At 36.7% G+C, this 22,495-nt stretch overlaps 1 protein-coding gene and 1 long non-coding RNA gene across 2 annotated transcripts in view; one reads left to right on the top strand and one right to left on the bottom strand.

The window, feature by feature from the left end:
* The window catches only part of rpap2.L (RNA polymerase II associated protein 2 L homeolog), a 42,922-nt gene extending 20,710 nt beyond the window's left edge, over positions 1 to 22,212 (top strand). Inside the window, exons 10-12 of the mRNA XM_018258577.2 lie at positions 2,962 to 3,042; positions 6,558 to 6,626; positions 21,673 to 22,212. Of these exons, the coding sequence (XP_018114066.1) occupies positions 2,962 to 3,042; positions 6,558 to 6,626; positions 21,673 to 21,829 (307 nt within the window). The 3' untranslated portion in view covers positions 21,830 to 22,212. The remainder of the gene's footprint in view (positions 1 to 2,961; positions 3,043 to 6,557; positions 6,627 to 21,672) is intronic.
* Positions 3,410 to 15,484, bottom strand: LOC121403072. Its single transcript, XR_005967027.1, has 4 exons — positions 15,398 to 15,484; positions 6,777 to 6,895; positions 4,086 to 4,167; positions 3,410 to 3,600 (listed from the first exon to the last, which is right to left on the bottom strand). It is a non-coding gene; the product is annotated as an uncharacterized LOC121403072 (long non-coding RNA).
* Positions 22,213 to 22,495: the final 283 nt, after the last annotated feature.

The following is a 22,495-nucleotide window of genomic DNA, read 5'->3' as shown; positions in this document are numbered from 1 at the left end:
TGACCTTATAGCCAGTAGCTTTGTAATTTCAAAAAACGGTCCGCACACACCAATATTGCAGTCGGGGATTGTGCCCCTTTTATTAATGCCACCAACAATCAACGTTTCGGGGGGAACACAGCCTCCCTTCTTCCCCTCCTGAAGAAGGGAGGCTGTGTTCCCCCCGAAACGTTGATTGTTGGTGGCATTAATAAAAGGGGCACAATCCCCGACTGCAATATTGGTGTGTGCGGACCGTTTTTTGAAATTACAAAGCAGTAAGGAGACCGGGCTAGGTCAACGGAGGACCAGCACCACCACGCAGAAAAGTGGAAGGAGGTGTGCGGTAATAGAACATCTTATAGCCAGTAGCCCATCAACAAGTAAGCTGACCTAATTGTCCTGAAACAGGTGTAAACAGATTGTCCTGCAATTTGTCATTTAAGGAGCAAGCCATCTGGCAGCCCAAAAACGTCCTCATTCGGTTCATGCTGAACAAGGCTAAAGCAATGGAGAGCTATATATTGTATGTTTCAGGGTGCATCTGTATATTTCTCTTCTTTGGTTTTCTTTTCTATCTAAAATGTATATTTGCTTGGAAAATGTTCTCAGTGAGATGACTAATAGGATCATCTACTGTTCTAACTGGGTATTACAGTTCATGGGTTGGTTAAAATACTCTATCTTCTACTCTGTGTATATAGTGATGTATGTTGAGAACAGCTGGGAATGTATAGTCCAAGGGTGAAAAATAGATGGTGGATATAAATCCATATTGTAGGAAAAGCATTTACCAAATTTTCTATAGAGCATCAACATATTCCGCCATACCTTGTACGGTGATTACAGTAGCATACCCTAGCTTGATTAATGGGGCTTTCTGGAGCCTGCAATGTAATAGGAAGGAACTTGTTTAAAATACAAAAGGTCATGTTCAGAGTAGGGATGCACCGAATCCACTATTTTGGATTCAGCCAAACCCCCGATTCCTTCATAAAAGATTCGGCCGAATACCAAACCAAATCTTCATTTACATATGGAAATTAGGGGTAGGAAGGGGAAAACATTTTTTACTTCCTTGTTTTGTGACAAAAGGTCACACGATTTCCCTCCTCATCCTTAATTTGAATATGCAAATTAGAATTCAGATTTGGTTCGGCTGGGCAGAAGGATTCTGCCGAATCTGAATCCTGCTGAAAAAGGCAGAATCCTGGCCCGAATCCCGAACTGAATCCTGGATTCGGGGCATCCATAGTTCAGAGCAATTTACCAGACACATATTATAGCAGTGCTCTTATTTTGAAATTCTGCTGCAATAATCAAAAGCCTGCTTCGGTCACAGGGCTGAAGCAGGAGACAGTGAGAAAACAATCATGCAGGTAAAGGTAGTGAGTTTGGTTGGGAAAATTGGTGCAATATAAAGTCTTCATCAAGACCTTGGGCTGTAGTACCATTGGTGAGTCAGTTCTCAGTTGAACTGGGCAACGAGGTAGCAGCAATTTTTGACTTATATATGGTAGTTGTAAAAGATTGCTTTCACAACTAGGCTATAACGATAAAAGTGAAATTGAAACTATTGAACTCATCAGAATATGATATCCCATAAAAATACATTATTAATACTTCATTTGAAGCCCCTCATCTTCCTCCAGCTTAACTAAAGTCTGTCACAGTGTTACTTACAATTTCATTTATGAATTGCTGGCCTTTCTGTAATGCTGTTTTAAAAACTTTAAAAAGTCATTATTTGTGGGGTGTGGTTTGATAACAATAAGTTTTTGTGGAGGTAACTGACCCTTTCATTCTGTATGTGCTAAGAATGTTCTGTATTTCACAGATTAACAGTTTAGAGCTGTCTGCCGTTCTGGTTCAGCTTTAACTTATGTTTAACAACAAATATTTTGTTTAATCTGTGCTAAGTGTGATTTTTTTTTTTTTTTTACACCACTCGTACTTGAAATAAGCTTCCTGTGCACCATGTGTTAAAGAATGGTGCTAAATAGTATAGTGCTGTCTGTTCTCAGGATTGGTCCAATGAATGCAATGAAACCCTTCTAAAAGATATTCTCATGCTGTTACACACACAGCATTGCCTTAAAAACAAAATAAAAATTAGATATTGGATGAAACCCAGAAACTGCAAAATAACAATTTGTGTAAATGAGGTTGTATCTGTGCTAGAAAACCCATTGCTCTGGGTTTCATCTAATGTCTCATTTTTTGTTTTGTTTTGTAAGGCAATGCTATGTGTGTAACAGTGCAAATAGTGTTTAAAGAAATGTAGGAATATCTGGGTCCATATGTCCCTTTTAACAAACTGGATACTGTATTTTTATTCCTACCTAGGGCTTTTAGTACTTAATTTTTGCATTATTTTTTAAGCTATATAGCCATAATTATTTCCTGAAACATTCCAGTTAAAAGGGAAGTAAACCATAAAACATAGTCTTGCTTAAGTAATTGTAATTCTAAACATCCATATATCCGATTAAAGGCTATTGCTCTAAGTAGGCTAAGCCCCCTACAGAACTGATTTATACTACCTTGGTAAACCATAACCAGGGGGTTTAGATCTAACAATCTTTAACAGTGCATTTTCTGTGTCCAAATTCATTTTCCTTGTATGTAGTATGGATTGAGGAGTAATGCTTTGGATGGATATTACTACAGAGCACTTGAGCTGAGCACTAACTACCTACAGGAAACTGAGTTTGACTGACCCAAACTGATATCAATGCTGACTGTCTCAGTTTCAGTATATCTTAAGATTGACTTAACCTCTGGGAATCCCCCTGAATTCCCAAGTTTGATCATTCGTAGCCCCTGTCTGTTTTGATGGGTGGTATTATTATTGGCAGTCAAACCAGTGGTGGAAGGAGAAAGTATATTGGTACTGATTGGTTGTGTGTGGGTTTTTGCAACTGGTAGACCACGTGCATTAGTCATAGGAGCAGAAACTAAAACCAGTTCTTTTCTCTACAGACTGCCAGCTATTTTGTTACCCCTCCAAATAACTTATAGTGAAGTTGCAAAGGAGCTGCACGACCTTGTTAGAACATTACGGTGAGTACACATTTTTCCGTGGTCTTTTATATGATTTGAAATACAGCAGTCAAGCAAGGTGCAGAACGAAAACAAATGTAAAATTATTTTAAAACCGGATGTGACAAAATGTTATATTTTATACGGCACAGATTGCCTGTATTTGTACTGTTTTGTTATGTTAATCCCAGTGAAAATGTATTTCTTGAAACATAAAGGCCAGATAACGCACACAATTTATCAATCCAAAAAGATGACGTTAATATTTCTTCTGTTTCTGTATTGGTTTTTCACATCATTAGATACACTAAAAGGACACAATTTTCTGTGGGTTATGGAGTCAAGGCTAAAGGGCATCTGTGGGAAAGAACAAAAATTATTTGCTCCATTGGGTTTTCAAGAAACACAGTTTATTTCAGTTTGTACAACGCTGAAGTCCAATAAAATACTCTAAGGAAATCTCTAAGTCATTTAGCACAGTTATAGTTCATTTTCCGCAAAAAAGTCCCAGTGTGCCTTCATGTTTGGCTAGGAAAACTGAGATGTCACATTATTCCCAAGATGATGTCTGTCAGCAACCTGAAAGGGAAATTTATTTGCTTCAAGTGAACATAGAAATGTAGTACCAATGTTTTCTTTTTTTGATCTGCTGCTAACTCAAATGCAAGTAATATTTGTATGTTAAAATATCCCCACACCATAGAAACAGAGTGTAATATATAAATCCTATTGTATATTATTATCACCAGGACTCAGTAGTGACGTTCCGTTGTAGTACAGCAATTATTTTGTGTGACTGTCTATACAGTTATGAGATCCATTAGACAGAAACTTTTTATCCAAAAAGGTCCAAATTAAAGAAAGGCCATCTCCCATGGACTCCGTTTTCATCAAATACTCCAAATTTTTAAAAATGATTTCCTTTTTCTCTGTAGTAATAATAAAAAAGTACCTTGTACATTAGACCAACTATTGTACCTGTATAATTAATACTTTTTGGAGGCGGAACAATCCTAGGGGGCTTAATTTATGTGTATGTTTAAATGATTTTTTAGTAGACTTACTACTTATGATGATCCAAATTACGAAAGATACATGATCCGGAAAACCCCATGTTCCGAGCATTATGTATAAGAGGTTTCAGATCTGTAAAGAGATAGAAAGAATCACAGCTGCAAAACAGGACAGGACCCCTTGCTTTTTAAGCATTCACGAGCATTACACTTTTAGTTAATGATAGTCATCATCACATTCTATAATATACATATATCTTCTATTTTTTGTGTCCGAGAAACAGGAACTAATTAATTAAATAATCTTTTTAAGTTGAGTGTCTAGCAGTAATTAAATGCTGTGGCAAGTTGCTTAAATTCTACCAAATTACCTTCTGTGACAACAACATAAGCGAGAGAGTCTAGCTTAGTCCCTTCTGTCTCAATTACAAGACCATAGGAAGCTACTTGTATCCTGTGTTTTTCTCCTCTGTTAAATACATATTAACAGCACCAGCCTAGTGTTGGATCTTGCCAATCAATACCAACATTGAGTAAAACACAAAAACTGCACCCTTTCCAGTCCAGTCAAGGCAATGCATCTCCCTGCTTTCAATCAATACTTCATGTACTATGTACAACTGAATCTGCTCTCCTCTATTTTTGTTCAGGTTTTCCCAGTTGTATTAAGGCCCTCTTTATTTTGTTTAATCCCAGAATCTGTGTAATGTTGCATGTGAAACGCCTGTCAGAGTGATTCCATCAACCATGCTGTCACCACAGCAAAACTATGTTAAGTGTTCTTGTTTTTTTCAGTTCATATAGCTAATGGTTTCCTATTTGAACACCAATCGAATTTGGTGCCGAGAAGAAGGAAATGTTTATATTGGTTGTATATTTGTTGTTCTTAACTAAAATCATCTTAACGAACTTAATTAGAAACATACAATGTACAATTTTTTTTAGAAATTGGAAATAAAGGAACATTATAAACGGTTATAAAAAATGAATAGTTGTGTCATAGTACTTTAATTTTTTTGTACACCTTTATAGTTATTTTGTGCTTGCCAGGGTAGTACAATCAAATGGTTTCTCTCGCAAATCAACACTGTATGTTATGTAGCTGAGATTCTAACTGAGGACAGTGACGCATGGGAAAATCTCAGGCATTTGCCGCATTTTTTCTTTCTCAAATATAAGGTTAAAATGTCTGCACATGAGCATTAACTATATTCTCATTGTGGACAGTAGAGGGCAATTTTTGATGCCACATCTTAAGGCGAGTAAAATGTGGTTTGCTAAATGCCCAAAAAACCCTTTGTGTGCCATTGTCTTTGTGTGCCTGAAAAAAGAATTTATGCTGTACTGTTGTCCTGCTCTGGTAAACCTAGTGTTTTACCAGCACAGGCAAGTGCTTCTATAGTTTTATATAAATAAGCTGCTGTATAGCCACAGGAGTAGCCATTTCAGTTGAAAAAGGAGATACAGGTTACATAGCTGATAAGCTCTGTAGACTACAAGGGGTTTAGATTCCTGTGTAAGAACTAAACTCATTGTATTCTACAGAGCTTATCTTCTATTTAAACTGTACCATTTAGTACTGTTTCAGCTTGAATGGCTACCCCCATGGCTACACAGCAGCTTATAAATATAAACTATAGTAGTGTTTCTGACGCAAACATGTCCATTTTACCAGTGCACGCAAACAGTACAGTATAGTTTTATTTACAAGTACACTTCACTTTTCAATGTTGCTGTTCTTTAACTAGATTTCTTGAATCTCAAAGGTCTAAGATCTTGTCTGAAATTTACTGTTTGCGTCATTTCAAGTTCTGAAACCTCGATAGTATTATTTAGCATTATATTAGCGTAATAGTTTTGAAATGGCTATTTTGTGAAAGTAGGGTATATTTTTATTAAACGTTCTTAAAATGACAAAATATTTGAAGAAGGGATGTTTTGGAATAATGGTGTCCATTTGTCTAATGTATGGTAGTATTTATTTAGCTCTATAGTTTGTTTCTATGCTTTGGTTATGCCAGGTAGACTAGACCAAAGAGCCTTAATCAGAACACTGATCACCCATATATTTCAACATTCCCATTGAAATATTTAAAAATGTGGACCAGGCCTTTAATCTGCTTAGACCATGGCATTATCCTCCATGGCGCACCTCTTTTCTACTTAAGTATTCATGTCCTTTTTCTGCTGGAAACCATAACTTTCTTCAAAAATAATTTTTTTTTATAGCTATAATCATGTTTGAACTAACTCTGTAGGTTAAACAAGCACAACGCAAGTTGTGAAGGGGACAGCTGGGGGCAGCAGAGTATGCTCCTCCCCACACTCAACTGCACATATAGGTCAGAACTTGCTTACAATATGAACTGAGAGTAATATTGCCATCTCCACTGGATTGTAAACAATTTACTTCAATAAACAATTTAAGCCCATGTATGCACAAGATGATATGGGTTTTTTAAACATGTTTAGCAGTTACAATCATTCAGAAGGTTAATTTATTTGCATAATCTTGTTTTTCAGATTTACCAACAAAAATATCACTCATACCATACCAGAATGGTCTATCATAGCTATTGTCCTTTTGTCCGTGTAAGTATTTCTGATGTTTAAGAACGTGATATAATTCAAATTGTAATTTGTTGTATTTATTGACATTGTTTATTTCGTTATTGTAACTAAAGTCTTAATCACTGGAGGATGGCAAATGGTAGGCACCCCCAAATGATTCCAATAGCTTACCTGATACCCTGGGCTAGTGCTCCTGGAACTGGTCCATGGAATTTCTGCAGAAGTTCATTCAGTGCTTTCTTCCTCCCTCATCTGTCTTCTTTTATCCAATGCACATGCACCTGCCTGGACTATAATTAAAAAAAAAAAAAATTGAAGTTGTAAACAAGAATCATCTGCAGAAATACCCCAGTGCAGTTTTTAGTGAACAAGAGCAACGTATCAGGTAGGCAACTGCAATCACTGGGGATGCATAGTTCTATGCCACATTTCGTATTTCATGGTAACATACTGCGAAGTAAGATTAAAAGACAGAATTCATTAAAAGACCTGTAATCTATATCATAAGGAAACAATTTCAAAATTTCACATCAACTGTTGCAATTAAGGTAAAACAGTAAAATAAACAGGTAAATAAATTCCACTAACATAATTTAGCGCTTAAACCGAATGGCAGTCGGAAACTGTTTGTTACAGCTTTTCTGCTTCTTCCTCTTTTTTAAGGTTTTCATAGTGATTTGAACCTCAAGGGCTGGGAAATAATAAGACTTTCACGGGTCATAATATGGTGTGGGCAAACCTTGTAGCATTCCCAGCACTGCATTTACTGTCTTTTGATATTGCTTGAGTCTGACACATTGTTCTATCTTCCATGTCCCAAGGAAGCCTATACTAGTAGGTATTAGCGTAGGCTTCAGCGAGCCCTACATCTGTGTCACTCCGTCAGATACTGCTCAAATGATTCATTAAATCAGAACATAGAAAGTAACTTTACTTGAATGGTTTGGCATCAATTTTTTATTAGCTATAAGAACAAATCTTTTGTCATTTCTCTTATATGCTCTCTCAGATGAACTGCTGATTTTTGAAACAGATCTTATTAATTTTTTACATTAGAAGAAGCAGAAGGTAAAATCTTGTTTGCAAAGTTATAAACGCTGGGTTAAATTTGCACCTGCAATCATGTATAAAGATTGCATTGTTAAGTATTCATAAATCTGCCTCACCGCAGTACAGATTATTGGTTTACAGGGAACAATTCTGTATTCTCAAGAATCTTGCTAAAACTGTATTTATGTCCAAACAATTTGCATCATATGATCAGCCACAACATTTGTTGTCTGTAATGATGTGACAATGGTTAAAATCACTCCCTTAGTTTTAATTTATAATAACGGAGAACTCCACCCATGATTTTTAATAACGTTTTTTTTCCACCTCTTTTTTCATCTTATATTCATATACAGTAGGTGTGTATATGTATGACCTTTTTACTCAATGTGTTATTCCCAATATTTTTTTTTTTGTGGGTGGGTCTAGAAGAAAAGGAGGATCCAATCTGCATAAGGAGTATAAGTGTTAAGTTATTACAGATAAAATGGTGAAGTACTGAATAGGTATTTCTGCTTTGAGTCAACCCTTTGTTGTACTTTATGCCTGAAACTATAGTTTTGGAATTTTAAAATACATACTGATACACACATACACACTGTTAACAGTAGGCAGTGTTAACAATCCTTAAGCATCATTGTTGTTTATAGCTTACACAAACACACACATGGAGTGGTCTAATGGAAGCTTTCAGAAGATTTTCGGTGATACATGTCGTTTTGAGTTTTATTTATTTGCCAGTGAACTGAAGCCATAACACTTGTAGCAGCACGGAGAGTGGCACAGTCAGTTCTAAAAGCTAAAGAGCATTTTAAAATGTTCTGGGAGTCAAACCATGAGCTGTGGGACCTGATATTTAAACAATCAGAAAATGACTCTAGTCACTGAACACTAAACTAGCTTTTGGTGCATTTAACCACTTGAAGTAAATGTGCTGCACACAGACCCTGGGGTATGACCCTGTAAACTACAAAAGAAAGGGACAGAGGAGTAGCTTTTTATTTTATTTTTTTTATTATGAACTTTAATAAAACAAATACCAAAACGCCTTATTTTGATGTTACTGTGCCTTTTAGACTCAGCACAGCAGTTATGAAGAATGTTTCTTAAAGGGGCAAGAAATACCTGTGCTGAACATAAATTCAGGAAATAAGGCTTAAAATCTGTCTGTTTTAGTTAAGAAATATATTAGTTTTGTACTGATCAGTGCAAATTTTATGCTATAAATCCCTTTATTCTTAAGTGCAATGGTAGGAGTATAAGGACCCCCTAACCCCATTGATTATAATTGCGTTACTGATACTCCGGGCCAGTACTTCTACAAGCCAGCGCATGCACAGTACAGTAAGAAGCCAGCCATTTTCTTAAATTTCAGAAAATATGGAGCATCCAAAGTCACAACCAGGTCCAAAACAGCTTCAAAAACAGATGATTACGCAGCTCAAGATGATACAATCCCACTGTGCTGTGTGATTTGAAAGGTGTGGCCTCTCCAGGGCTACCAATTTATATACATGCCTTTATTCTTTCGTTGCAATTGCAAAAAAAAAACAAAACAAAAAACATTTAATTTAATTATGGATTGTTGATTTATGTGTTTCTTTATTGTGGCTCAAACATTTAAACAGTGGAATTTAGACTAGCTGTAAAGGAGGGCTGGCTTCTGTTACTTCAAGCTTGACCCATGGCCTTGTTCGTTCATTGATGGGAGGCATTTAGAGGCTGCCTACACAGAACAATTGATTCAATGGGATCTCACAATGCTCTGTAGAAACTCATGTCCATGGGAGCCCACTTTAAGGACCAAAAAATTATTATTATTATTATTATTACTCTTTTTGCACTAGCTGATCTGTTTATTATTTGACATAATAGGATATTTAAAGCCATGGCACTGGCAATGTATTACACTGCAGATATTTCTCACCTGTGTATCCCTGTGGGAATGCAGTTGTTTATTTACTTTTTTTTGTAACTTGTGTTTTATTTGCAAGTTTTTCAGTAAATAAAGCACTTAGTGGTACATAAAAACAGCAAAGTAATGCATATGTTGTTTATTTACTTTAACACAATCATTTGTAGAGTTACAAACTATTTGCATACTTGTGTCCTATTTAGTAATCACTTCCTCTTTCCATGTGATTACCACAGCCATTACTAAACTAGATAGATAGATAGATAGATATGGATCATATTTAGCCATTTGTAAATGGTGTTAATAAATGTCCGTATCACATTCTAACACAAAGTAAGAATGTGCTGTGTTTGTAGCATCTTACATTCTTCAGGGAGCAGCAGAATTATCTATGGCCCAACTATGACCTCTTATTACTCCCAGGTCCTGCTCCCTCAGGGATTCACAAGACTACTTCCCATTAAGGCATATGAAACATGACTGCTTTTGTCCAAATATATAACCTTGACTTAAACTACAATGAATTGCATCTGCCAATTGAATCCATGTGTCCAGATCCCAGTTTAAAACGGTAATTCCTGCATGGATCCTATCGATCTACATTGGATTGTGTCATCCGAAAACACCTTTACATTGCTTCATGAACATATAGTTTAAATAAAAGTGACACCAGTTTTGAATCACGTGGCTTACCTCTTATAACCCTAGTCTTGGGATAGACCATTGATAACTCAGAAATTGTGTTCCCAGTACTTGCAACATGACTGGCAAATGTCCTATTCAATTAATCATTATAAAGTACACTTTTTATTAGCTCTGTCCCTTACAATACTACCAGTAAAACTGTTCTCCAAATGATATTGTAGGTGACCTTTTAACAAACTGCCATATAGTTTCCTCGTTACAATCTTCAAACTTTCAGGCATAAATACCCCCCATCTTGCTTAGAGTGTTTACATTTTGGAAGTATCATCATCATCATCTTTTATTTATATAGTACTGATATGCATCCCCCAAACTGAAGAGTTATAAAGAAAAATAGCAAAGGCATTCAGAGAATGTAAGGGAAAGATTATTCAACAAACTCTAAGACAATGCTTTATTCCACTCCAATTTTATTTTTTTTATAGCTGTTTTGAAACATATTAAAACATTTAATAGCTCACCCTTAAGAATAAATATTCCACTGGTAACATTTTAGCAGGCATTTGTCAATAATATAGAGATTGAATCCACACGTTAAAAATGTATGAGTTCTAATGGAAAAGAATTACACCAGACTTTGTCTCTTACAACTACTCTGTGCTTTGGGATTGCTTCAAATACATACCCAGAGGTTTAACTAAAAATCCCCCTCCCTCACTATATTTACCCAAATAACATATAACTGTGTTGCCTGATCTTGCAGTATATTGCTTTTGGATCTGTGAAAATTCTTCTATATTTTAACTCTCAAATGTATTAATTCAATTCTGGGGGGGTTAAAGAGTGTGGGATTATATAGTTAAAAAAAAAACAGTTCTGTTATTTCTCATGTGCAGGTTCTACATTCGCTAAAGAGGCGGTTCACCTTTAAGTTAACATTTAGTATTATAGAATGGCTAATTGTAAGCTAATTTATAGATATTTAGTTATTTGCCTTTTTCTTCTGACTTTCCAGCTTTCAAATGGGGATCACTGACCCCATCTAAAAAACAAATGCTCTCTAAGGCTACAGATTTATTGTTGTTGCCACTTTTTATTACTCATCTTTCTATTTAGACCCTCTCCTATTCATATGCCAGTCTCATATTCAATTCATTGCATGGTTGCTAGGTTAATTTGAACCATAGCAACCAGGTTGCTGAAACTGCAAAATGGAGAGCTGCAGGATTATAAAACTAAATAACTCAAAAACTCTAAATAATAAAAAATGAAAGCCAATTGCAAATTGTCTCAGAATATCACTCTGCATCATACTAACCGTTAACTCAAAGGTGAACACCCCCTTTTAAGGCTTTTACCTGATTGTAACTGAGGTGATTGAACTAAGGTTTACAGTTTGTACTAGACATTAAAGGACATGTAAGCCCCCCACGCAAAAATGTAATCAGTGACCAGCCTTTTTGAAATCTCTAACTGCCACTCTGGTTGTTCAAAGGTTAACAGTAAGGCTGCAGCATCCCCGTAATCCCTTAGCATTCTTTCTCCTCCTGTAACCCACTCTGCCCCCTCCCTCAGGAATTTGCTTTGGCTGTTGGCTCATGAGCATGCTCCGTTCTTCTCAACTCAGATTAATAAACACACCCCCCAGTCTAGCAGCCAGTTAAGAGATGGCATTGCTGGTTCCCATAGAAACTCTGCTCTAGCTGTCTGCTCCTATTTTTAAATCCTAACCCATCTCCTGAGCTCAGAGTAACCATTACAGTGCTCAATCCAGGCAGGACTTGTCATCATAGTAAAGTCTGCCCGTGTAAGCCTGCATTTTTCAATTGCATGAACTTTACATTGCATATGTGCTGTTTGCAGATATAAATGCACTGACGATGTATCTGAAGGAAAATGGCCCCCGGGTGGAAGCTGCTATTTGTTTTAGGGAAATGTAATGACTCTGGCAAACGGAGGGGGTATAAGCAGTACAAATAATGTCATTTGGGAGGGGGAGATGTGCCCAAATTACAGTATATACGTGGTATGAAAATATAGGCTTTACTTGTCCTTTAAGATGGCTATACAAATACCGCTAAAACTGTTAAATTTTCAGTACGTGTATGGGGACCCAATTATTCCAACCTATATCAATGATCTATGGATACTGGTTTGTTCATTAATTTGGAGGTTTAAAAATTTAAGCTGCTGATGCACCTTATCTGTCTGATTGAGGTGCATCAGGAGATTTGAAAGTGAATAGGAGATGGAGCTTCTCTCCCAGAATGAACTAAACAGTAGCAAAGTGGCACATGTGCCAGTCAGTCAGATAATATAAGGGCATGGGCAATAGCCACTTTTCTTTAAAGGACATGTAAACCCCCCCCCCCCACACACACACACACACACACAAACTTTTAATCTGTGAAAAGCCTCTTTGAAATCCTTAGATACCTGTAACTCTGGTTGTAAAAAGGTTAACAGTAAGGCTGCACCCCTTAATCACTTAAAAATCATTCTCCTCCTCTAACCCCCTCCCTCAGGAATTTACTTTGGCTGTTTACTTATGAGCATGCTCAGTTCTTCTCACCTTAGATTACTAAACACACCCTCCAGTCTAACCGCTAATAAAGAGATAGCATTGCTGGTTCCCACAGAAACTCTAGCTGCCGGATCCTATTTTTTTCTCCTAACCTCCCTCTCCTGCTCTCCTGAGCTCAGCTTAACCGTTTTAGTTAGGGTTGCCATCTGTCTAGTTTTTACCCGGAGAGCCCAGTTTTCGAAGGGCTGCCCAGGTCAAAATTGCCTGGCCGGTTTGCTAAATTAGGAAAACTAGGCAGGATTACCTGAGATTGATGCAGCGAGTAGCCAGTTGCCGATCACCGCGTCATAGCCCCGCCCCATGATGGCACATACACACCCATCCCCTGCAACTTTACCGCCCTCCCCACCCCCTGCCCAGAATACGTAGCCGCAAAAGGTGGCAACCCTAATTACAGTGCTCAACTCCAGCAGAATGTTTTTATTTAAGTAGGTTGTGCCTGTGTAACTCTGCATTGCATAAACTTTACGGCATACATGTCCTTGCAGATGTCAGTGTTACCGATGATGTGTCTGAGGACAAATGGCAGCGGGTGAAAGCTGCTAATTGTTTTAGGAAAATATGTGTGATGCCGCTGGCAAATGGAGGGGGATTATGCATTACAAATGATGTGGTTTGGGTGCGGAAGATATGCCCAACTTCTATACATGGTAGGAAAATGTGGGCTTTACTTGTCCTTTAACTAACATAATCTCTCAATTAGAAGCAGGAGCTCATGCCCCACTCTAGCCTAAGCCATCATAACCCCCATACAATGAGCTGCTTTAACTATTAATAAGTTGAGCTATGTAACAAAATACAATAACTTTGCACATTTGACTGTGAGCTCTTTTTTCATTAAATCATAATGTACCTTATATAGATTTATGTTTGCATACACAGCAACATATGCCCTTTTTAAGCAAGAATATCATATATATATATATATATATATATATATATATATATATATATATATATATATATATATATATATATATATATATATATATATATATATATATATATATATATATATATATATATATATATATAGTATGACTTTGGCTCACAGGGAGCCAATGAAAACATCACATCACTGTGACCTGCTATCACTAATGACACCCAATACCTTGAGGGATCCCAGGGAATCTGATTTCATCTCACTCTTCACCTTACAGGTCCCATTGGGCCAATCCCTTTGGTACAGGCACATAAGGTTGACAGCACTTCCAGGTTGGCTAGTGAGGATACCAATAAGCAAATTATGATATAGTAAACTAAAATTACATGTACTGTAAGGGATGCATTCCCACCTAGGCTTAAAATGCTCTGTCCAGCAGTTAGTATCTGTCATAACATGAATTGTGGTTGCCTAGAGCAGATGTGTGTCTGTTCCATTTTCTCTGCATAACAGCTTTACTTCCTTCACAGAAAAAGGCCTCATATACCATATGCTGCCATCCAATATGCTATATAAACTGATGGACTTGATACAGTGATTTATTTGAAAAGAAAGCATTTCCATTGTACCTGGTGTCATATTTTATTTGGTTCTTTTGTTCATATGTGCCCTGGTTTACTCCTTTGTTTTCTCCAGCGGTGGATCCTTGTGAACACTGCAGAGATATGAATCTGTCCACTTATAAATGTTAAAGAATTAAGCTTAAATGGTGAAGATTTTGTAGCTGCTGTATTATTGTTTTGCACTAAGGCAACAGTTACACACACACAGGTATACCAGTGGAGAAAAGAAAGATCTTTTCCTGTCTGCATTTTGGTGCAATAACACATAATTTAACATTTCTGTGCCAATCTGCCCCATGTGCGTGCTGACGGACCAATGCCATGCCTGTCAGTGCACACCCAACAGAGAACAAATGGGAGCAAATCAGCCTTTTGCTCTGCTGATTTATGAAACTATAGGTCTCATTTATGACAAGGAAGGCAGGATACAAAGTTAATTTTTTTTTTTTTTTTGCACTTTTCCACCTGCCTTCCAGCCTAAATGTATTACAGCATGTTTCTGCACTCTTAAAGAGGCCTGCCTGGTGTGCCCCTCATGAGGGATATGGAAGGGGCAAGGGCATGAACCTTAACTTTTAGTATGTTATAGAATTTCCAATTCTAAGCAACTCTTCCATTTGTTTTCAGTATTTATGTTTTATAGTTATTTGCCCTTTTCTTCTGAATCTTTGCAGCTTTCGAATGGGCGTCACTGACCCATTTTAAAAAGCAAATACTCTATAAGGCTACCAATGTATTGTTATTGCTATTTCTTACTTATTCTTTACTTTACTTTTACTTATTTTCTTACTTATTGCTTTTTATTACTCCTCTTTCTATTCAGGCACTGTCCTATTCATATTCCAGTCTTTTATTCACGCATGGTTGTTTTTAGACCCTAGAAACCAGATGGCTGAGACTGCAAACTGCAAAGCTGCTGAATACAAAGCTAAATAACTTAAAAAACCACAAATAATACAACATGAAAACCAATTGCAAATTGTCTCATATCATTCTCTACATACTAAAAGTTATCTCAAATGTGAACAACCCCTTTAACTTTCATATCATTCAGAGGAACCAGTGAAGGCCGGAACAAGGCCCTGTGCTTACCTCCTGCCCTATGGCAGATCATAAAGACAGGGCTGGCCTGTTTCCGCTGACGCTGCATCTGCACTTCATGCCACACTATTTCTCCAGTGCAAGGTTCGAAGTGCTGCGATACCCCAGGCTGAAGTGAGCTCTGCGTATGCACTAAGCTGTGTAATTTTGCCCAGTGTCCTAACAAATTACCCCTTATATTTTCATGTATCTGTAATGTTGTAACTAAGATGTTTATCATTTTTACATCAGATCTTGTATGAAAATGTGGCGTCTGAATCCAAAATGTTTAAAGACTTCTGCTTTATATACTTATGCCATTTTTTCAGATATTGGTCAACTTTTCTGTTGCTAAAAAAAATGGTACCAACATCCTGAAAATGCCTGTTTTATCAGTGCTAGAAGGCTAGCCAAACATCCATTTATTGCACAAAAGAAACATGAGACTGTTTATATGAATGTTTGGGGATGATAAGGGCAGCATGTTGTAAGTAGGAGCTAAGGGCGTTTGTGAGAAATGTGTTGTGGTTAGGTGGGACATTTGCAGTGCTCCGCTTATTGATGGTTACTGATATAAGGTTCTGCTGGTACACTAGAAACACTGTCGTGAGAATTTGCTGATACTTTGTAATGTATATGTAATGCTGCATTCATACAAATTAAATACACAAATTAAGTACACACGGTCGAAGTTTCACTGCAGGTGATCACCACCTGTTTTAGTCACTCCCCTCATGTGGATGTCCAAAGCCCAGTGTCCAGCAAGAGTATATAATACTGGGGCATGGAAAAGTAGGGACAGTTCACCATTATAAACCTTTCATGCATTTAACTGAACACAAGAGTAGCATCTGGTGCAGCTTTTGCTCTGTTGCAGGAGTCTGTGACTTCCCTTAGCAACTGAAATATAAGATCATCAGGCTGCTCTCAAAGGCTTTTTGTATACTACCCCTGCTCTATTTTCCTAACCACTTATTTTATCTGATCTGCCATTTTTCTTACCCTACAGAGATGAGTATGTAGTACCAGGTGCCAAACCCACTCACCATCCTCTGCTCACTCCAAATATCACTTAATCATACATATATTTTTAATGATAAAATCCCCTATATATAGTCCAAACTACTTACAGAAATGAGTAGTCCAAACAGTGCATACATCAAATTAGAATAGTCGTTGGGAAAACGGTTTAATCTGGGTACATTCAGCAGCATATTTTGTAAATGGATTTTATTTCTGTATGTGTTGTATTGAAAATGACAAAAAAAAGTTATTCTGGTGCTCATAGTTAAATCTAATATAAGTCTTCTTTCACTGAACACAATGATAGCTCTACTCCTGTACAAATCTCACCCTTTATAAAATACTCTGGGCCTCAAATGCTAAGGGGTTATTCATTAAGGTTTGAATTGTGTTTTTACGTGGTTAAAAATCACATTTTCTGGTTACTTTATTTTTATGTTACCCCAACCCTAGAAACAGCTTGAATCCGAAAATGCCTGTCAAAGGCATGGCAGAGATTACTTGAACCATTTGAAGATAGCCTTCATGATGTTTTTTGCCAAAAACTTGACCAATTTGAGTTTTGGGGTTTCACAAATCAAACTCACTGAATCGTTTTTTTCTGTTTGAGTTTTTCTTAAATAAGAAACCATTCGAGTTGAGTTCATTGGAGATATAAAAAACTAACATTCGACTTTTGATAAATAGCCACCAATGACTTGCACTGTTAAAACTTGCATTGTGGTGTACTACAAGTCTAGTTATACTAATATTACTATGTATTAATAAAGCACTATTACAGCTCAGTGTAACATGGAACTGGCGAGCAACTGTAGTTCTGTCATAACTAGTGTATTACAGGTGACCTAGGCACAAGCCAAAGCCAGTGATTGAACTAAAGGAAGGTTAATGAGCTCTTTGAACACAATAGTTGTATCAATATAATTTCAGTTCTGAGTTTTGTTTTTGTAAATAGATGCTAATGATCTTCAGCAATGGTTTTATAATTTGCACAAGATAAAATGTTATACATATTGAAAGTGTTTTTATAAAGAAGCTGTTCAATGAAGATAAATGCACATGGTGTGACCTCCCTCAGATCTGCCCTACTTTGCATTTTGTTTTTGTGCACAGCTCGGTGTCTGGGAGCAGAAACTGATGGTGCCACCAACCTTATTATCTCTTGTATCATCTTTTATTCTGTGTTTTGATGATTTGGTGCATACGTTTGCTCCAGGCTTTTCTTTAGATATCCTTGTCTCCAAGTCCACAGACGTAACCACACTGAGATCTTAGACTTGCAGGACTTCCTCTGTACCCTTCCTTATCCCTTTCCTATTGCTATAAAGCCTCAAGCTTCTAGCTACTTCCAACTGAAACAACTGGGCAGTGCTTTTTTCCCTTTTAGTAGCAAATCCACTGGTATTATTTGCTATCATGGTGACTAGTTGTTGTGGTAAAAATCCTTGTGGAATTTTTAGATTTGGAAAGGAGAATCTATGCATGTTCATTGACATACAGTGTAAACTGTGCTAGTTTCTATTAAATTCTGTTGGTTATACTTATTAAGGCATAACGACTCATTTTAGTAACTTGCACGACTAGGAAAAGGACATTGGCCCAAAATTGTGCCTATAATAACAGCATGCATAAATGACTTACCTGTGTGCAGCTTTGCACCTACATACTGAAGGTTTCACTAGCCTCATGTAACCCGTCCCTAACTGGTAACATGCCACACACTAGCCTCCTCACTGGGGCCACAGCTGCAATTGTTGGCTTACCTTTCTGAACTGGGTTGTTGGTGCAGGGTGAGGAGAATATGGAACTACTGAAAGTGACTAAATTGAAGCACTATTTATCTCTATTTACTGTCCAAACCTCAAACAAAATCCATGATTGTCTAATGGGCACTGCATTCGCTAGTATATTCTAAAATGATTATCAAAAAGTCAAGTGAGCCTTCAGTCAGCATTGATACTGAATTTTCCCTATTGATTATTAATGGATTACTTGAGGTCCCAAGTGGCATTTAATAATGGCGTTGAATGCGGCATTCAGGCAGTGTAAAATAAAACGCACATCTTGGTAAATAAGCCATTTATTTTACACCGCTTTCTAACACCTTTTTTGTGATATTTGTTTTACACAACATAATAGGTCCCTTACTGTTCACAGAATTCTTCTTTTTTCTCTGGCTTCAGTCCCAGTAGCACAAGAGGATCTGTACAGTGGCATAACTACCATACAGCAGACACCGGGACCATAGGGGGGCCCAGATAATCATGGTACCTGCTGTATTGTCCCCCCTCCACAGCTCCTTCTGCCTCTTAAAGGAGAACTAAAGCCTAACTAAAGAAGTAGCTGGAAAATGTACATTATGTTTTGTGCTTCTGTACCAGCCCAAGGCAACCACATCCCTTTAGCAGTAAAGATGCCCCAGTAGCTCCCCATCTTCTTTTCTGCTTATTCGCTGCACATGCTTCGTGCTGCTATCACTTACTGAGCTTAGGGACCCACCCACATTATACAGTACACATAGAATAGAAATGTCACAATATAAGGCTGATTAGTAATTAATACAGATCATTATTACATGGCAGCACAAAAACCAGTGCAATTAGCATCAGCATTTAATAATCAGCCCTGTAGCATCAGCTTATATTACAGACAAATCTAATTTTCTGATGGATAATTTGTGATGACTCCTAAGCTTAGCCCACTGAGCATGCGAGTGTCACAGACACTTTTCAAGTCCTGGATCTTTGCTGCTATTGAGAAGCTGAAACTTTAAACTGGTGCAATAAGTTCAGTACATAAAATATGCCATTTATAGCCATATTCATTTTTAGCGTTTAGTTCTTCTTTAACCTTCCACAATTAAAGGAGCAAGCACAAGTGGTGGATGTGCAGGAGGATGTGAGCTGGGTCCCCACAGACTTGTTTTAGTTGGGAAAGGGTGCCTTGTCTTGTTACTTTAACACCAGAGTAACTTCCACTTATGGAATCACAAAAACCTTTGAGGATATAGGGGAAATATGGACTCTTGGGAGGCAGTTGTCATTACTGATTAACCTCAAGGAATAATTCTAGTTGATCTGTCAAAAACAAATACCATTTTGTGTATTTAGATTAATATACAAGCAAAACTTCTCTTTCTTTAACAAATACAAAAAAAATGTGTATAGTTGAATATAGCATGTGATTTATAATTTACACTGGTACTGTCGATCACAGAACAGTGTTCCAAAATAGCCTATCAGCTGGCTAGTGAATGCAGAATTCTGATTCTGTCTTTGCGGTTATTGATCCACTCCTTGTGAGAGCAATTTTATTCATATTTTATGTGCCCGACGGCAGCAGCAGAAGATGATAAAATAATCATTTGAAGGACCTCTATGGGAAGTTTGTGTTTGCTGAAATCTTGGCTCAACAAAAGAGAAGGTCAAGCGGTGCTTTCCTTGAATAAGATTTGAAATGGCATCTACTTTTTGTTCCGTAATAATGTTTTTACTAGGACCAAGACGATTATGCTGCAAGTTATTTAACTGCTGCCATTGCCAAGATATTCACTGTGCTAGTGTATCAGAGAAAACTTTTACAAAAGGCATCACATTTCACAAAAATGCAGCTATCTGCTGGGGTGGCTTGGAGGCTTTTTTAGGGTTGTGTTTCAAGCAGAGCAAAGTGAAATGTCTAGAAAGAGAATGCTTCAACCTTCTATGGTGGGTAAACGTTATATCTTATTTTATTGTTCCAATATGAATCTTGTGATATTCGGAATGCAAATATTTCACCCAGATTCAATGGCTTAATTAAAAAAGGCATAATTTATTAAGGTACATGTATGGGATCCTTTATCCAAAAACCCATTATCCAGAAAGCTTCACATTACAGAAAGACTGACTCCATTATATAAAAATAATCCAAATTTTAAACAATTTCCTTTTTTATTTTTGGCCTATTTTGTTTATTTAATGTTTTCCTGCTTTTTCAGAAGACTTAAAGGGGTTATTCACATTTAAATGAACTTTTAGAATGATGTAGAGAGTGAAATTCAGAAGCATTTTGCAATTGGTTTTAATTTTTTTTTATAATTTGTGGTTTTCGATTTATTTAGCTTTTTATTCGGTTTGCTATTTCAGCCATCTGGTTGCTAGGGTCCAAATTAACCTAGTAACCATGCATTGATATGAATAAGAGACTGGAATATGAATAGGAGAGGCCCTGAATAGAAAGGCGAGTAATAAAAAGTAGAAATAACATTACATTTGTAGCTTTACAGAGCATTTGCTTTTGGTGGGGTCTGTGACCCCCATTTGAAAGCTGGAAAGAAGCAGAAGAAAAAGGCAAATAATTTAAAAACTAAAAATAAATAAATAATGAAGACCAATTGAAAAGTTGCTTAATTTGACCAATCTATAACATACCAAAAATTAACTGAAAAGTAGGAAGATCCAAATTACAAATCCCCAGGTCCCAAGCGTTCTGAATAACAGGACCCATGCCTGTATTGATGTTTTCACTTATGTTGCTTTTCATAAAAAAGCTACATAAAAGAAAAAAAACCATAACATAAGAGCGAGAAGAGAAGAAAAAAGGCTAATTTTTTTCACCAATCATATTTTTTCCCTCTAACAATACGTGTAGTTTTTCTCTAAAACGCAAAACATTTGAGATTTATAAAGTGTGAAAATCAAGAAAAACTTCAATACAATACTTTGCCAAGTAAAAGCAGCCGTGGTCCAATATGTCAATGGGAGCTGCGCTGATCCTATTAGACATTGTTTTAGCCATTCACAATTTGAGGTTTTCAGGGGTTTTTTTTCGCTTGTAATTGTCCGATAAAAAATGGATTTTTAGAGGTTTTACAGATATTTGGACATTGGTGTGAACAAACGCATTATAACATTTTAACAGAATTAGTCAGTTTCATCTACCAGAGTAGCAGAAAGTCCATGTCACACTTTAAGGGGCAGATTTATCAAAATGAGGGATCAGAGCTCACCACAGAAAACCCCACCCACTTTCTATTCATTCCTATGGAATTTAGCTTTCACAATTTCACCCATTGATCAATACATTTCTAAAAATCCCATTTTTATAAATCTGCCCATAAATGTATTTAAAGAGGTGCATTAAATCTTTGTCAATCCCTTTTTATTTAGTCCGTTAAAAGTAAGTGATGGCAGATAACTTTTACTTTCATATCTAAGCAGTTGAGCTCTGTTACATACAACTTTAATATTGAAATGGCTAATAACTTTTCTTTAAATTCCTTTCAGATTGCTGCCTTCAATACCGCTTCATAAAGACACCCAAACAAATCCTCTAAACACGCAATTTGTGTCCAAGCTGTTGGAAGAATTGCACTTCCAAAATGAAGATCTGGAAAGGTTGAAGGAAAGATTTGCTTGCAATCATATGCCAAATGTCAGTTAGATTTTCCTCCTATGCTACAAACATGCACGAATTGTTCAGGCGCCACCAAATCACTTTGTGCTTAATAACAAGCAAATATTTTCTCCTTATAGCGTCCCATTTTTTCATGTTCAAATATCAAAGGTATTTACTTAGGGGACTAATGCTTTGCACTCCATATTGAATCAGACCTGTGAAAGTGCACCCCTTGCTAATAGGAATATTGTAAGACAGAATATACAAATCTTGCCTAATAAGGGTACTAAACAACATGTTACAAACCTTACTGCTTCTCATTTTTGTCTCTGTTCCAGTCTCTGTGTAAAACAAAAACCACTTTTGTGATTTGCTCATACACCTGCCTAATAATCCTGCCTTTTAAGTAAACCGTTGTCAATAGCAAATTTAAGGGCTACGTCTCAGTACTGTAAAATCCGGTCAAACCTATAATGTCTTGTGTGACTGGCTATAATACTATTTACCATATATCATTTATTTTAATTCCTGTCAATTTATGTAAGAGGTGCAATACATTTTTGTATATCCCTTATTATATAGGCAGTTAATATAAAGAAAGACATGGCAAATAACTGTTGCAATCATATCTACAAGATAAAGATTTGCCTTAAACAATTTATAAACCAATGGAATTTCAACAACTCACAAAGTGGGAGACCAACTGAAATC

This window comes from Xenopus laevis, chromosome 4L (assembly GCF_017654675.1).
Source record: "Xenopus laevis strain J_2021 chromosome 4L, Xenopus_laevis_v10.1, whole genome shotgun sequence".
Lineage (NCBI taxonomy): Eukaryota > Metazoa > Chordata > Amphibia > Anura > Pipidae > Xenopus > Xenopus laevis.
Note: the sequence above shows the minus strand (reverse complement) of the source record. Positions and strands in the feature narration are given on the sequence as shown.